Below are 15,781 nucleotides of genomic sequence, written 5' to 3' on the forward strand. Positions count from 1 at the left end.
CAGTGACCAATGAGAGGCGAGATCAGCTGCCGCGAGGTGGCCGAGCCAACGGCGTCAGCGGTCGAGCGGTCGAATCCCAACTCAGCTGGCGCGAGGCGACCGAGCCAATGAGCGGAACTGGGCTTCGCGCGTTGGTTGGCTGGGTCGCCTCGCGTCAGTCGTACTCGATTCTTATTGGTCACTGTTTTTCGTTAATAACTCGTTAACGGTGCCTCGGAGAAAATTTTTGTAAAGGAAGAAGCTGCTTCAAATGATCCGAGGAACCCGCCATTTCCGGATTACGAGACATATACAGAACTTTTTGGGACACCCTGTAGTATAGTAACTCGTGTGATTTCTCAAGTTGTAGGTGTCTAGACCGATATATACGTTCAATATGACTCGTTGATAAACTTTGAACAATCGTCTAACGTTAAAAAGTGAAGCAACTGCATAAACGGAGCTTGAGCAAAATTCGCAGTGTACTCGATAGAAAGAACCGATCTAATGTTTCCCAACAGCTCGGCACATGCTGCTTAAGACTGGGTTGGCTGTGTTTTCAATTAATTCGTAAATCAACTGCTACTGTTCCAGGAATCGTAGCTCTCGTAGGAATATGCATCTCGAGTTTCCAACAGTCGTGGAACTTTCTAGCTGCCGACCTTGATATCCGAATTTGTTTCACCGCATAAAATACTAAATATGTCTTTCCTCGTCGGCCGCCTCAGTTTGCCGGAAGTTGCTCGCAGGAGGATGCCGTGGGCCGACCTTAAAGACCAACTTGTTCGATTCCGTGTCTAGGAAGTGGAACGCAAACACGTTGCACCAGCTAAATTTATCATCCGTTTCGCCGACGTACCTTGCATCGTTTGCTTACGTCGCCGGCGAGATACTACGATGGACGAAATTCTCGTTATTACGTAAAATAATTCCATTGAAGTCACCGGCCGCGATTAAATGTCAGCCTTAAATAAGAAAGTAAACGGTCGCGACACGCGATCCCCACGAACGAGGTAGCCCGATTGCGACTTTATTTATCGTTTCCTCCGCGGCTACGTATATTAGTCTACAAACTCGTGTCTCGTCGCGATATTCATTTTTCTCGTAGACGACGGATGATCTTCGCTTTCTCCCGCATTCGAGGGATCCCGCGAAATTGCATCGCCTCGATCCCGATAGTTTCCACGATAATTTCTGCTCCGAAGAAATGGGGGCTCGGCAAACTTTGGGGAAGCCGGGCGAGCATCCGCGGATTAGAATCGGGCTCATTCGGGTCGTCGAATTAGTAAACAAATCCCCTGATCAAAGCGGTATCCGATAAACTCGAGCGCCCACGGGCGTAGTAGACGCGATTCAGCTTGGGCAATGCCGAATCGAATCACAATCGAGTGGCGCATTAAGATTCCCGTCCACAGAAATCCTTTCTGAGCTCTTCTCGCTCCCGGAGACCGGCGCGATGCGACGCGACACGACGCCGAGCGAAGCGACGTGGCGAAGATATCCTACACCTCTAGGCTAACCCTCGTCGAAGACATCTCGGTGAAGCGCTATTGGACGCGAGGGGAGAAAAATTCCGCTCCCTCGAGAGTTTTCTTAAAGCTGCCCCTGTCAGAACGGGCTTGAGATATCCTTTATCGGGCTTCTTTGCCCGAAAACCTCGGGCGCGGAGAATCGGGAATCCGTCAGCTCGCTTTGAAACCCGACACACGGTGTATAGGGGTGCTGTACAACACGTAGACGAGGAGTATACAACCGGCCGGGCAGCCAACAGAAATTTTAATCAGTTCATTTGTTCGTCTGAATCGAGCAATCGCGCCGATATCTACGGGAACACGCGAATGTGTCAACCGGATTTCTTTGAATTTTCTCTCGCACTTTTCTTTGCTAATGTTCGCGGAGCTATCTTCGGCGTAGCAAAAGCACGAATTTTTTCCACTATTTCATCTCCGCTCGGTGTATCTCGCTTCTCGCGATGCCTCCGGGAGCGATCATACCGAAGAGAGATAAGTGCCAGCTCGGAATATATTAGTTACATATATATATATATAAATTTCTCTCGATAACGTTCGCATACAATTTTGATACAACTACATTTGACCTCGGTGTGCGGATGATTGTATCGAAAACTGGCTCGCTGTCTTTATCCACCGACAAGTCTGTCGATTCTAATCAAACTCTGCGAGCGAATAGATCGCATAATTCTTGACAGATCATCGTAGCTGTCGGTTTCCGCGGCCTCGATGTGCAAATCAACTTCTACTCTCAGATTCGAGAACCATCTTCCTTCGATATTTTGAAACTGAATGGATATACAGGTTGTCCCAAAAATGTCTCGCAATCCGGAAATGGCGGGTTCCTCGGATCATTTGAAGCAACTTCTTTCTTTACAAAAATGTTTTCCGAGGCACCGTTAACGAGTTATTAACGAAAAACGGTGACCAATGAAAGGCGAGCTCAGCTGGCGCGAGGCGGCCAAGCCAACAGCGCCAGCGGTCGAGCGGTCGAATCCCAGTTCCGCCGATTGGCTCGGTCGCCTCGCACCAGCTGAGCTCGTCTCTCATTGGTCACTGTTTTTCGTTAATAACTCGTTAACGGTGCTTCGGAGAAAATTTTTGTAAAGGAAAAAATTACTTCAAATGACCCGAGGAACCCGTCACTTTCGGATTACGAGACATTTTCAGGACACCCTGTAGAATGAACGATAGTTATCAAAATTGGTTCATGAAGATCGAAGTGACACAACTAGCAAAGTGTCCTCGCTTCGAACCATCTTCCTTCGATATTTTGAAACTGAATGGATATAGAATGAATGATAGTTATCAAAATTGGTTTAAGAAGATTGAAGTGATACAACTAGCAAAGTGTCCTCGCTTCGCTGCAGTAATAATTAACGAGGCAAACTTCGGTTTCTCATCTCCGAGCATCGCGGGTTATTTTCAACTTCTCTTCTTCAATTTGGTGCGCCCGTTTCAAACGTGAAATTATGAATAAAATAATTCGAATTAAATTGTGCAACCAAAATCGATGATCCTTGTCGCAGAATATTCTCTGCATTTCCAGTAGATCGCGGATCTTTATATGGAATGCAAAGTTTCTATATCAATTGCTGGATACAGGAGCTATATATATAAAAAGACTTCCTTTCATTCATATTTTAATACATTGAAGAGATAAAGATACGATTGAACTCTTTCAGTCTCTCTTCTGTTCAAAATAGATGTCATTTAGCAGCCTATTAGGTTGGTCCATAAGTTCGTTCGGTTTTAATTTCGATTTAAATTTCCCGTACGTTTCGAGAATCGTAGATTTTCGTGAATCATAAATGTTTATTCCAGTCAACTCTCGTCGACCCGACGATTCATAGTTTTCAAAAATTTAATCACTTTATTGCGAATTTAATCGTATATTAAAACATATGCGAATTGTTCTTACGTGTCAACTTGACACTCCATAGCTTTCAAGACATTGATCATTTTATGACTCGCGCGGAACGAACAAATAAACAATCGTGCAACAGAAGAAAAAGCTATCTAATCACGTACAAGACATAACCGTTCGCCAATTAACATACGGGAAATTTCGAAAAAGTCGGACCAAATAACTTGAATTTTTTTGAGTTATTAGACCGAATAGTTTACCAGGCAGTGGATAAAGAAAATTTTGCAAAAATTGCAATTTGCAGGATTAAAAAAAAAGATTATAAAATTATGTTTACCAGTATTTTATCTGAGCTTACAAATGATTTATACACGTGCTGAAAAATTTAGTGAAACTGGTCGACGTAAAAATAAGCTACAGGCTTCGAAGATGCAGAAATTTCCAGGTTTTTTTTTCACAGTTATTGGCCTATCTTTAACGAATACTCGATGAATTTTTCAGCGTTATAGGCTCAGATAAAAAAGTTTATAAAGACATCATTTGTAACCGACATTCTATTAAAAAGACAGACTTTTGAATAGAATTCCGTGCACACGGCCCCGATTCCCTCACATTTTTATGCGGTTTCATGAATAGGATTTAGGGGTATACTATTTTTTTGGAAGCAAAAATTCCTACATAATTCTGTTCGCTATTCCGCCGCAAGATTTCGTGACCTCAAACCTTGCATTCAAATATATTCTAGCAAGCTGGAATTTTTCGAAAGATCGAGGCTTCCATGCTATTAGCTTCCGACTTCTTATTTAACCGTTTGAGTCCCAAGCAGCGCGATCGCGCTGTTCAGATCTTGTGTCGCGATCAAACTTTAGTGACGCACGTACATCGCATAGCTGCTTTTTTTCATTCTTTTTCTTTTTGTTTCGTTTGTCAATCTTGACGAGCGCTATCGCGCCGCTTGGTTCTCTTCGTAAACAATTAAGACAAGCGCTATTACGCTGTTCGCCACTTTTCAATCGTGTTTTCTGAGTAATCCCTGGGACTCAAACGGTTAATTAGACAGATTGCCAAAACGATGTCCCTAATGCTTGGAGAAGATTGAATCATTCGCTAAATTCGTATAAAATGATCTCACACTTCATTTTATGAACAAACGAATGCATTCCACTTCATTACAGTAATGTCTCTCTAATTGACGCCCAGATTATTCGAGTCTTGCGGTTTATTCTTATAGTTATAAATTGTCCACAATTATAAAAACGAGCCGCAAGGCTCAAATAAGTAAGATAATTAAGACAAGCGCTGTCACGCTGTTCGGCAATTTTCGACCGTGTTTTCTGAATAACCCCTGGGACTCGAACGGTTACTAAAACAGATCGTCGTTCAATAATCGTAGACGTTCGTTAGAACGAGAGTCGGTCGCCGTAGCTCGCGGATCGGTGCAGCATAATTGCCGGGCAATAGTTCTCTGACACCCTGTATGCGATGCGTTGTTCCGCGGCTCGGCACGGCGCGGGTGCGCATATTCGTGGCACGGGCAGCGGGAAAGGTTTACACGAGCGAACTGCCGCCAGGCAGACGTCGTCTGGGAAAGGCCCAGGCTAATTTTGCTGGCCACGGCAACCGGCGACCTGAGGCCAGCGTTCGAATGCGTTTCCGAGAGGTGCACAGCCGGCCGGGTATTCGTGCCTTGTAGCCGGCGAGTCCGGAGCTCTTCGGGTAAATGTTTACCTCTCGACCGCTACCAGCCGATCTATATTATTATCGGACTGGCTGGTCGCATCTCGCACTCCGCTCGGACACTGTGTCCGACCAGCGCAGCTTATGCTCTTTATCTGCTGCAACCGAGCGCCGCTCCCTTTTGCGCCGACTGATTGATTACTTTTTTATTTGCCCGGTAATTTATTATTCCCTGGCGAAAATTCGCCAGGGCTCGTTCGGGACTCTCCTCGATCTTATTTCTGTCCGCTGCGTAGTCGAAGAATCTGTGATAGAAATACGGACAATACTTCATCGGAGAATCCTGTCCTTGCGATAGGAACGAGTCGGAACGATTCCTGTTCGCTTTATACATTCTTGCGCATATTCTGCTTTCTTGGATCTGTTTCTTTATGTGGAAGATTTGAGGTACTGTGATGTCTCTCTAATTGACGCTCAGATTGTACACAAGGATGGACAATTTGGGAAGAGGAGATACGATTGTTCGAGCCTTGTTGCTCGTTTTTTATGGTTATCGATTGTCAACAACTATTAAAACGAGTAGCAAGGTTCGAATAATCGTAACTCCTCTTCCCAAATTATTCATTTTTTTTGCACAATCTGAACGTCAATTAGGGAGACATTACTGTACATCGTTGGACAAAGTGGCGCAATGGATCCTAACAGTTTCTCTCGTAAAACAAACAATGATGTGTTTTGTGCCTGTAGTTAACATTAAGAGAGGGATTGCGTGCAAAGAATTATTGAGTTTATCTTAAACAATCGATAGATCTCTAGTTATTAATCCTTGAATTTGAGAAGCCTGATACAGTAATGTCTCCATAATTGTCCCTCAAATTGTGCAAAAAAATGAATAATTTGGGAAGAGGAGATACGATTATCCGAGCCTGGTTGCTCGTTTTTTATGGTTATCGATTGTCAACAACTATTAAAACGAGTAGCAAGGTTCGAATAATCGTATCTCCTCTTCCCAAATTATTCATTCTTTTGCACAACCTGATCATCAATTAGGGAGACATTACTGTACATCGTTGGTCAAAGTGGCGCAATGGATCCTAGTAGTTTCTCTCGTAAAACAAACAATGATGTGTTCTGTGCCTGTAGCTAACATTAAGAGAGAGATTACGCGCAAAGAATCATTGAGTTTATCTTAAACAATCGATAGATCTCTGGTTATTAATTCTTGAATTTGAGAAGCCTGATACAGTAACGTCTCCCTAATTGTCGCTGAAATTGGGCAAAAAAATGAATAATTTTGAAATATTATAATTGTTGACAATCGGCAACTATAAAAATTGACCGCAAGGCTCGAATAATCGTATCTCCTCTTTCCAAATTGTCCATTTTTGTGCACAATCTGAGCGTCAATTAGGGTGACTTTACCGTATCTAGACAAGGCTGGTAATATGTTCGGTATAAGATGTGCTCTATTCGCATGATCATTTCGGAGTATTTGTCCACCCTCGTACGTTTCACATGATTAAAAACTGCAGGATACTCTTCAAAAGAAGTACCTTCACGAACAACAACAAGAACGTCTTTTAGAATGTTTGTAAATTGAGAGTATTGCTTGGATTAGAAAATGAGGACACGTTGGAAATGTTTATAGAAGCATACGTAAACGTTCATAACGGAGAACAAGCCAGTAAAAGTACTCGAGTTCAAGAAACAGGCGAATGAGCGGTGAATCGAGGCGATTCAGAGAGGGCCAACGCGTTCCGGCCGGATAACGCGGAACACCCGTGCGTAACACGTGTAAACGATCCCCGCGAAAAATCAGCGACCGAGTAAACGACGCCGAGGAGCCGGGAAAAACGCGTGGTCGGCGTGGCTACCGTGTAGGGCTATTAAATTCTCTGTATTTTGTAAACGGGGTCCCAGGGTCCCGCTCGAAGCTCGCGTGCGACGCCGGCCTTTCGACGATAACGTTAATGGACTTCATTTACATTGCATAATTACAGCGGGCCGGCTGCCCGCGTCCGGATTATGTGCGAGAGGAGCAACGACCAGCGGCCGTCCGCAGCGACGAAGGGACAGAATCTCCTTGAAATTCTGGCGACCGTGTATGCACCGGATCGGTTTTCGTTCTCTGCGACGGCGACGACAACGCGACATAATGGGACCCCGCGAGTCTAAGAAAGCCTCGTTGTATCGCGTGCATCCGATGCAACGCCGCGCCGCGCCGAGCCGCGGTGAATCGTTCCGCCGCGCCGGTGCATTGGATTAATCGATTTCGGATGGTCTCGAATGATACGATTGTTGTTTGTTGTTGCAGCTTACGTGGATACTGGCTGAGATCCCTGCGGCTTTCGCGATGGGGGATTTTGTAATTTACACTGTTCGCGGTTTATCGGTCCTGCACCGTACACCAATTGGTTGCTCGCTTTGACACAGTTCTGCTTCGCTTTATCGCCAAGTATATTGCAATAACGATGGCTCGATTAATCTACCGCGACTCGCCAAACTGTTCCGACAGTTCGTTTTACGTTTAGCACGTGAAATATGCGTGCCAAGCAATATCGGGGGACGGTCTCGAAGACCGTGTTAGCGAAATTCGAAATCGAGCCACGGGCATTGACAATTTTCTCTTCGTTGGATACGTGGTAACGCTCTTTTAAACAATTTCGCATAGACGTTGTAAATCTGCGATTACGAGTTTAAGCACTTTCGCGAGAAACTGTACAAACTGGGAGTTGCTTTCCAAGTTTCGCGCATGTTCTTGACCCAAGGCGAGACTGAAAAATTGCTCATTCATTTCTCTACAGAAAAGCGTAGAGAAGACGCTGGGAAAAATGGTTAAAAAGTAACCGAATGAATATTAAGTACCATTTGATACTTGATCCAGTCCATTCAGAGGTGAGCATAAGTGTAAACAAGTATATGTTTCTCCGTATTGCTGTGCGAAAAATACAGTTTTCTGAGACATTTATTGCGAATCTGGCCACCGCGGAGGTGGCGCAGATATGTTTCCTCGCCAGATCTGGCATACACAAGAAATTTAGTACCTACCCCCCGACGGAACACCTACAAGGGGTCCGAACGTGGGTAAATCGCCGCCTTCGCTCATCGTTCATTAGGCTGGGTACGGAAGACCCAGTCTTAACTCCGCGTCCGTGTAAGCAGTTTTGTGGTTTGCTTTGCCCCCAAAGTGCCACACGACAGCAATTGTACAGCGTGTCAGGCTAGGGGGCTAAGTTTTCTGAGACACTTCGGGAAAACTGAAACGAACCAACGTAATCGGAGAGGCGAAAGTTGAAGAAGCGCCATCGCGCTCCATCGCTCTACATACGCAGCCATGTGGGTATAACGAGTACAAGGGGGTTAATAGTATCATTGCAGTCCATAAGTAAATAACGAACGTCATCTCGCTCGCCATTCATTTAAACAGGTCATCGAGAAGCCCGATCATTCGCCGCTCGGCTCTCGTACGGTCAAACGAGCAACGGTGTCGCGTCAGACTTCGCGGCTCCCCAACAAGCGTAAACTATTATATCGGGGCAGGGAACGGTACTAGATCCTTTATCCGCAGCCACTTGTTAGACGGCCAATTTTTCACGATAGCGCGGGAAACACCGTCCGGTCCGGTCCCGGTGCCAAGAGTTCGCTAGGCCGAGATGCGAGATAGCGTGCGTCCAGTGTCACTTTGCACGCCGTTGCATACGAATGCAAATCGTCGGCGTCCATTATGCACCGGGTCGATCGCGCGTCCCGCGATGCACTCTCGCTGGGACCACGTGCTTAAATATCGGCCTAATGAGCACCGCGATCGTTTCCGACGCGATCACGATATTTCTCGTTCGCTCGAAGAACCGCGAGCCCGCGTTGTTTACAGAGGAATACGAAATTTCTTCAGCTTTATTATTCGCGTCGATCGGACGTTTGAAAGGCGACGTAGATGCAAATAAAATTAAATCGATGGTAGGTACTGTTTTTAAAATTTTAACGAGAACTCGGCGAAGTACCGCACACGGTATAATGAAGCAAAATAAATGACCGTCTATCGCACGTTAACACTCCAGTCATCTTCTCGGGTCTGTTTGGAACGAAATTCTCTGATGGAGAACAGCGGGAATCATAATTTCCGAAGAACAAATATTCAATGTAGAAAAGGGTGGCGCGTCTTGGATTACATCGAACATCGATGCTAGCACTCGAAATCGTTAGCACACATCTTGAGGCAGCTAGACGCGTTGCAACAGACTCGGTGCAACCTAATTATCCATCGATATCTACATCTAATACTTCGCCCATGAGAGACGCGTCTCGCAGATATGCCTGGCAATGTTTGGTACGATTATTACTAGATCACGGATCTTTGATAAAAATAAAAATCATCTTAATTGTGAAATGCATGAAATGCATGATTCTTGAATGCATGAGATTCGCAGTCTAATAGTTACAGTCTCGCTGCTCGAAAACGGAATTTCTGAAGACGATTGAAGCTCCTTTCTACGTCGAACCACAACGAACCACAAACCAGATTCAATAGACTTCTCACATATTCGCGCAATTCTCGCGTTCGTCTTTTTAATTATCAAATTCGAGAAAACTGGTCTCAACACCTGGTCGCGACGAGTCACCAATTATAACTTGCCGGTGTCGCGTTGTTCTAATGAAGACACCGCGCGACGAATCTGCGCGTAAACAAGGGTTCGTCGGTGTTCCCAGGTACGAAACGAAATTCCCAATTAACGGGTGCCGAAACCGGCCGGCACGGGTTGCGGCCGAGCGAGGAGGGGTCCTCCGGCGATCGAGCTTGCTCGTTCCAGCGGATCGGACAAAGAGAACGGTGGAAAGACACCCTTTCTCGCGAGACTCACGTAGCTCCTGTAGGACGCCATGATGCAACGAGAGAAGACTCCCCTCCCTGGGCGAGAGCGAAAGCGAAAGGATCCTGGGAGCGGATCTCTTCCTCCGGCCGGGCTCACCAACCACTATCAACCACCGTCACCACCACCATCGACGACACTAAGGGATCACCATCGGCATCGGCACCGGCACCACCACCAACACTATAACACCAGCACCTGGACTACGGCGCCCGCACCGATCGCGGCACCGTTCGAATCGGCTGAACGAGAGGAACCGGGGAGAAGAAGCACCGAGGAAGCAGCAGAAGAGGAAGCGGAGGAGAAAGAGTCTCGAGGTCAAACCTGGTGAACCGATCGAAGAACGAACGGTTCGACGAAGCGTCGTCCCCGGCGGCACGGTCTCATAAGAGAAGAAGGAAGAGAGCGCTACGGAGGCGCTTCGTTTCGGACGAAGCTCGGACCCTGAAGAGCCGGCGACCCGCGAGGCACGCCGTCGTTCCCTCTCCGTCTCCGTCTTCTCTCGCGCCGCGTCTCTTTTCTTCTCCGCTGCTCTTCGCTTCTGTTCGCTTCCCGTCTCATCCCGTCTCGTCCCGTCTCGTCCCGTCTCGTCCCGTCTTGTCTCTTCTCTTGCCTCGTAGCTTCCGATCTCTTCCCTTCGCTCCCGCAGCGTGCCCAGCTTCCCGTCCTCGTCTCGCCGTCGCGTACGAGTCGCCCGCCATCTCCTCGCATATCGGCTTCTCTCGTTCATTCGCTTCGTTCAGTCGAGCCCTATTTTAAGAATAGCTTTACGTCCGCCGAGAACCGCCGCACACGCCGCGCACGCCGCGCCGGCACCTCGCCGCTTCCGTGCCTGCCCAGCACCGCGAACAACCGAATAACCGGCCTCCGAAGGGAAGCTGATCCGCGGGGAACTGACCGCGTCATGCTATCACCGCAGATTAACTCGCTCGCTGCCGCCGTTGCAACACGATCCGCGAAACTTGTCGCGTAGTCGAGGTGACCCGGGAAACGGAAAGGACCGAAAGTTGTCGCCGAGATTGCGACTGCAGCCTTTCTGGGGAGCCTCGCTTGTCCTAATCGAATTGGGCTCGTTCGTTGGTAGCTTAGTTGGCTCTCCTTCGCGAAAAGAGAGTTCTCTCTACGAAACTTTTTCCTCTGGAGGCTCGCGAATGTTACCTTGGCGCACTCTTCGGCGAGGGAAACGTGGCGCACTTCCAACGCGGAGAGTGCTTGTTGTCTACATATGCCTGTCTCTTGGACTCGCAGACTGTTTATGCGAGGGGTAAGTTAGGGGTGCAGGCTCAACGACGTCGCGCGAAGTGGCCTGCGTTTCGGTCTCTGCCCATGGCGGCTGGATGACGTCGTATACCGCGACGCACAGATAAGCGCCGCCGGGGACAGCACTTTATCGCGGTAGTTCTCTGACGCGTTTGAAACAAGAAGCTTCCGATACTTTTTCGAAATCTTTTTACCCGCGTTACGCGATCCAACAACGCGCCAGTTTGTTAACAACTCGATCCGAGATCGTTCACCTGCAAGGTAAAAATATTTTTCTTACGTTATCTGCATTCTGCGGGCCGCGTATTCTCGTGTGTATTTAAGCGCAGTCGATAAGAATCACGGGACAATCCTTTTCAAATGCACAGTTCTACCGTGTACTTTATCTTAACACAACTTCGAATACAGTTCCGCGGTGGAAGACTCCGATTCCCATCGATGGCTTGTTCGTAGACGCCGGGAATGTCGTGCGTTGGAAGAACGTTCCGAAGCGAGGACTTATTCCTCGAAGAAATGCCCTGCAAAGAGGGTGGTAGACTTTGAGAGCACAGCACCGAAGAATTATTACGTGGAAGAATATGTTCGAGGAAATCGTTCCTTGCGAGCCCTTTGAGACCGATCGCTCGTGCCCGGAGAGGATTTCGACGACGAAGAATTGTTCTGTAGAATATCGAGGGAGCTGGGAACCGATTACGCGTATAATACGTTGCGAGCAGCACCTTTGCCACGAAGACGTAAGTTTTCAGAAGAACCGTCGATCGGCGAAGCAATAGTTCCTTAAATCGTTTCATTTAACGCTGAACACTTCTTTCTTAAACATCTGGAGAATTTCCAATCAAATTCCGATTACAGCATGCGTCTCAACAACGTATTTCAAACCTAAAGAACCACGGAACTATTGAACAATAAAATAACAATTACGTTGAATCGTTGTATTTAACGGCAAACAATACAGATTCTTTTAAAGTATTTGGAGAATTTTCGAGTGTATTGTGCAATAAAATAATAACTAGCCTATGGATTTTATGGGGATTTATAGCTGTGATGATCTTATTAAAAGAAGAAATACGTTTTCATCTAATTTCTGTTTGATATAACAGACGATGGAGATTTTTATTTTGCATAAAGATCGGCAGAATAACTCCCTCGAATCGTTCCATTTGAATCGTTGTATTTAACGGCAAACAATACAGATCCTTTTGAAGAGTTTAGAGAATTCTCGAGTACATTGTGCAATAAAATAATAACCAGCCTACGGATTTTATGGATTTATAGCTGTGATAACCTCATTAAAAGAAGAAATACATCTATATCTAATTTCTGTTTGATATAACAGACGATGAAGATTTTTATTTTGCATAAAAATCGGCATAACAACTCCCTCGAATCGTTCCATTTGAATCGTTGTATTTAATGGCAAACAATATAGATCCTTTTGAAAAATTTGGAGAATTTTCGAGTACATTGTGCAATAATATAATAACTAGCCTACGGATTTTATGGATTTATAGCTGTGATAACCTCATTAAAAGAAGAAATACATCTATATCTAATTTCTGTTTGATATAGCAGACGATGAAGATCTGGATATTTTGCATAAAAATCGGCATAACAACTCCCTCGAATCGTTCCATTCAGCGCTGCAAATTTCCAAAACTCCAGACGGCCTTCGAAGAATTCTGTTTTCTACCTGGGCTCGGCAGCCACGAATTTCTCCCGGAACCGAATAGCAAAGATTTCGAGCACAGGATCGGCAGAATCGTACTGGAAAGCGTTCCCCGAAAGTTTTCCCGCGCGTTCGATAATGAAAACGACGTTAGCCGTCGCGCACGGACGACGACGACGACGACGACGACGACAGCGTATCCGTGGAACCGTGTAATATTCGGCCGGTAAGCGTCGGATACGGTGGTCCCAGAATTCTCCGGAGAATTCCGCGTAGGAATTCGGCGGGTAGGGGGTGGGCGGGAACAAACTACTGGCAAAACTACCGTCTTTGTCCAGGAAATGAGGCCAGTGTTGCCACGGTACCGTTTCTGGCGACTGGATTCTCTGGACGGTCTCTTTGTGCGATCCCGCAGAACTCCTCGAAAACGGAAACTCCTCCCGTGCAGCATCGGCTGGTGGGAGGGCGAGGACGCGGGGGAGGTGGAGGAGGAAGTGGCGAAGGTTGAGAAGGTGGAGGAGAACGAGGACGACGAGGACGAGGGAGGAGGAGAAGATCGCCTCAAATAGGGAGAGTCGGTCGTGGTACACTCGGTTAGGCGGATAAAGAGAGTCTGCCCGTGGAAAAGGACGAAATAAAGACGGCGAAATCGCCATTGTTACGGAGAACAACCCCCTCCCCTTCTCTGTCTCTCCCTCCCTTTCCGTTTTCTCTCTTCCTCTCCGTCTCTCTCTCTCTCTCTCTCTCTCTCTCTCTCCCGGAAGTCGCCGGGACCGAGCGAATTAAAGCGACGCGGATTGTTTCAGTTCGAAGCGGCGCGCGGCGCGGCGGCGGACGGTTTCGTTTCGTTCGATGAGAACCGGCGGACCCCGGCTTGGCTTACGAACGGTAAGCTAATTACGAAGAGTTCGAGTGTTTCTCGACGTGAAATCGAATCGCTCGGTCGGAGGAACGGTTGCGCCAGGGGGCGGAATAGAGGAACGGTTCCGTGAACTCGAGGCATCATTAGCCGACGCATAATGCAGGCAGATTAAACGGCCTATAAGAAACGGTTGTTAATCCGCCGCTGGTAAACGAGCAGAGAAAGATGTCTAACGTCTTAAGAAAGTCTCCAGACTGTTGAATTATTCCTTTGGTTATGAACGCTCGCGTTGTTCGCGGATCGGGACCGGGAACGATCCGGGTTAATCGAATCTGTTTTCCGTCGAGGCGAGGTCTGCTGCTGAAGTACCTTCTGTCGAGATCTTCGCTGGAACTAGATGTTACGTATTTTATTTGTACACTCTGCTCGCTGGCTGCTGGATCGCTGATTTTCTTGCGATCTCGGATTTCAGTTACCGGAGCCTGGATAGTTGCGAAGTAGAATGAGACGCTCGTGATCGGACAGGCGATGATGGGAGACTCGTTTCTTTTAGATGGATGTATGTAGCTTTTATTTATGGAAATCAAATATAATGTTCTAGTAATAGCGAAAAGATGCACTTAGAAATCAATCTGGTGCGCGTGCACCTATCTAGCGTTGTAGATTTAATATTAATTGTACTTATGACATTGTTTTCGTTCGAACATGTGGCACAAGTTTTTCGACAGCGTAAGCAAAGGCTGACAGCTTGCCTCTTCTGACAACGACAGCAGCTATTTTCGAAGAACATTTTGTGAATATTTAGAGCGTTTATCAGGAAAGTTCAAAGCACTGTCAGGATAAAATTAAATGCGGCGATAATAGAATGTAGTCTTTTCAGTCGCGAACGGCAAAAATGCTATTATTCAAATTCTACACACGCATCGATTGTTAGAAAATACTCTAACAATTGGTCTAATAATTTAAGATAATTTGAAATGCATGGTTAAATCAATACAAACATTCTTTTGGCATACTTTGAAGAGTCTCACTCGTGATAGAGATTTTTAGTAACAACCAATTTAATACGAATGTTATTCCGTTCTTTTAAGTCGGAATGAAATTGTGCCAATATGTTACCAATATTTAAACGTTCGAGTAAATGCGTGCACAGAATGAATATCCAGTTAGCTGTGTGTTGACGAGTATACTCGTCATGGAGAAATGGCAATATTTTGTGACACGACGAGTATACTCGTCGTACGTAAGAAGTAGTGACCATTGGCTATTTGACACTAAACCTACCAAGCAGTAATACTAACTGGCATGTACTGCTTCACAAAAGTGAGAAGACCGAATTTATTTAGAATTTGTAAGGTTTTTATTATAATACTTAATAAAATACTCCAATAAAATAACTCATTCAAGTGTTTTCCACGAAAGAGAGTCTCGGAACTTTACAGAATTGCAAAATAAGAAAGCGGTTACTTTGACTGCTGTAGGTTTAGTGTTAAATTGTAATTTTAAGGAAAACAAAAACATATTCTTGAATTTCAAGATGTTCAGAATATTTTCAGGCCAATCCTGCGCGAAGTTGTTTACATTGTTATAAAAATAAAATTAGAATCAATTAACGTCCATGATAGCCAATTTGACTTCATTATTTTACGTTACTTCATCCACGGTGGTTCCACGTTACTTCAAAATCGCTCATCCTGTCCAAGATCATTTTAGCGTTATGACAAGGTTGACATCATGATATAGTAGGTCATTGAATTCACCTCGACACTGGCTATATGTATATAAGTCCCGGATTTAGCTGTTTTGATGGATTTAGGCGTTTTTTCGGATTTAGCTGATTTCTCGGATTTAGCTGTTTTCCCGGATTTAGCTGTTTTCTTGGATTTAGCTGTTTTCTTGGATTTAGCTGTTTTCTTGGATTTAGCTGTTTTCTTGGATTTAGCTGATTTCTCGGATTTAGCTGTTTTTCTGTGCAATATTTGTATTGCATTATTAGTAAATAAACAATTAGCAAATTCCAACAAATATTTTAACAGCAACACTTTCATTGTTTGACGAGTATACTCGTCATCTCGTTTTCCCGGATTTAGC

General features: G+C 45.7%; 1 protein-coding gene across 7 annotated transcripts in view; it reads right to left on the reverse strand.

Moving 5' to 3' along the window:
* The window catches only part of Fhos (Formin homology 2 domain containing), a 385,440-nt gene extending 375,094 nt beyond the window's left edge, over positions 1-10,346 (reverse strand). For 4 of the 7 annotated variants that reach the window (XR_013033134.1, XM_033473786.2, XM_033473785.2 and 1 more), the window contains exon 1: positions 9,894-10,334. Coding sequence is in view for 5 of the 7 variants with exons in the window: in XM_033473786.2 (XP_033329677.2) it covers positions 9,894-9,914 (21 nt within the window). In the remaining 2 variants the exon portion in view is untranslated. Of the gene's footprint in view, positions 1-9,893 lie in introns of all 7 variants that reach the window. The other 3 variants (XR_013033133.1, XM_033473787.2, XM_033473788.2) reach the window with 3 other exon arrangements.
* Positions 10,347-15,781: the final 5,435 nt, after the last annotated feature.

Source organism: Megalopta genalis, chromosome 4, assembly GCF_051020955.1.
Source record: "Megalopta genalis isolate 19385.01 chromosome 4, iyMegGena1_principal, whole genome shotgun sequence".
Classification (NCBI taxonomy): Eukaryota; Metazoa; Arthropoda; class Insecta; order Hymenoptera; family Halictidae; genus Megalopta; species Megalopta genalis.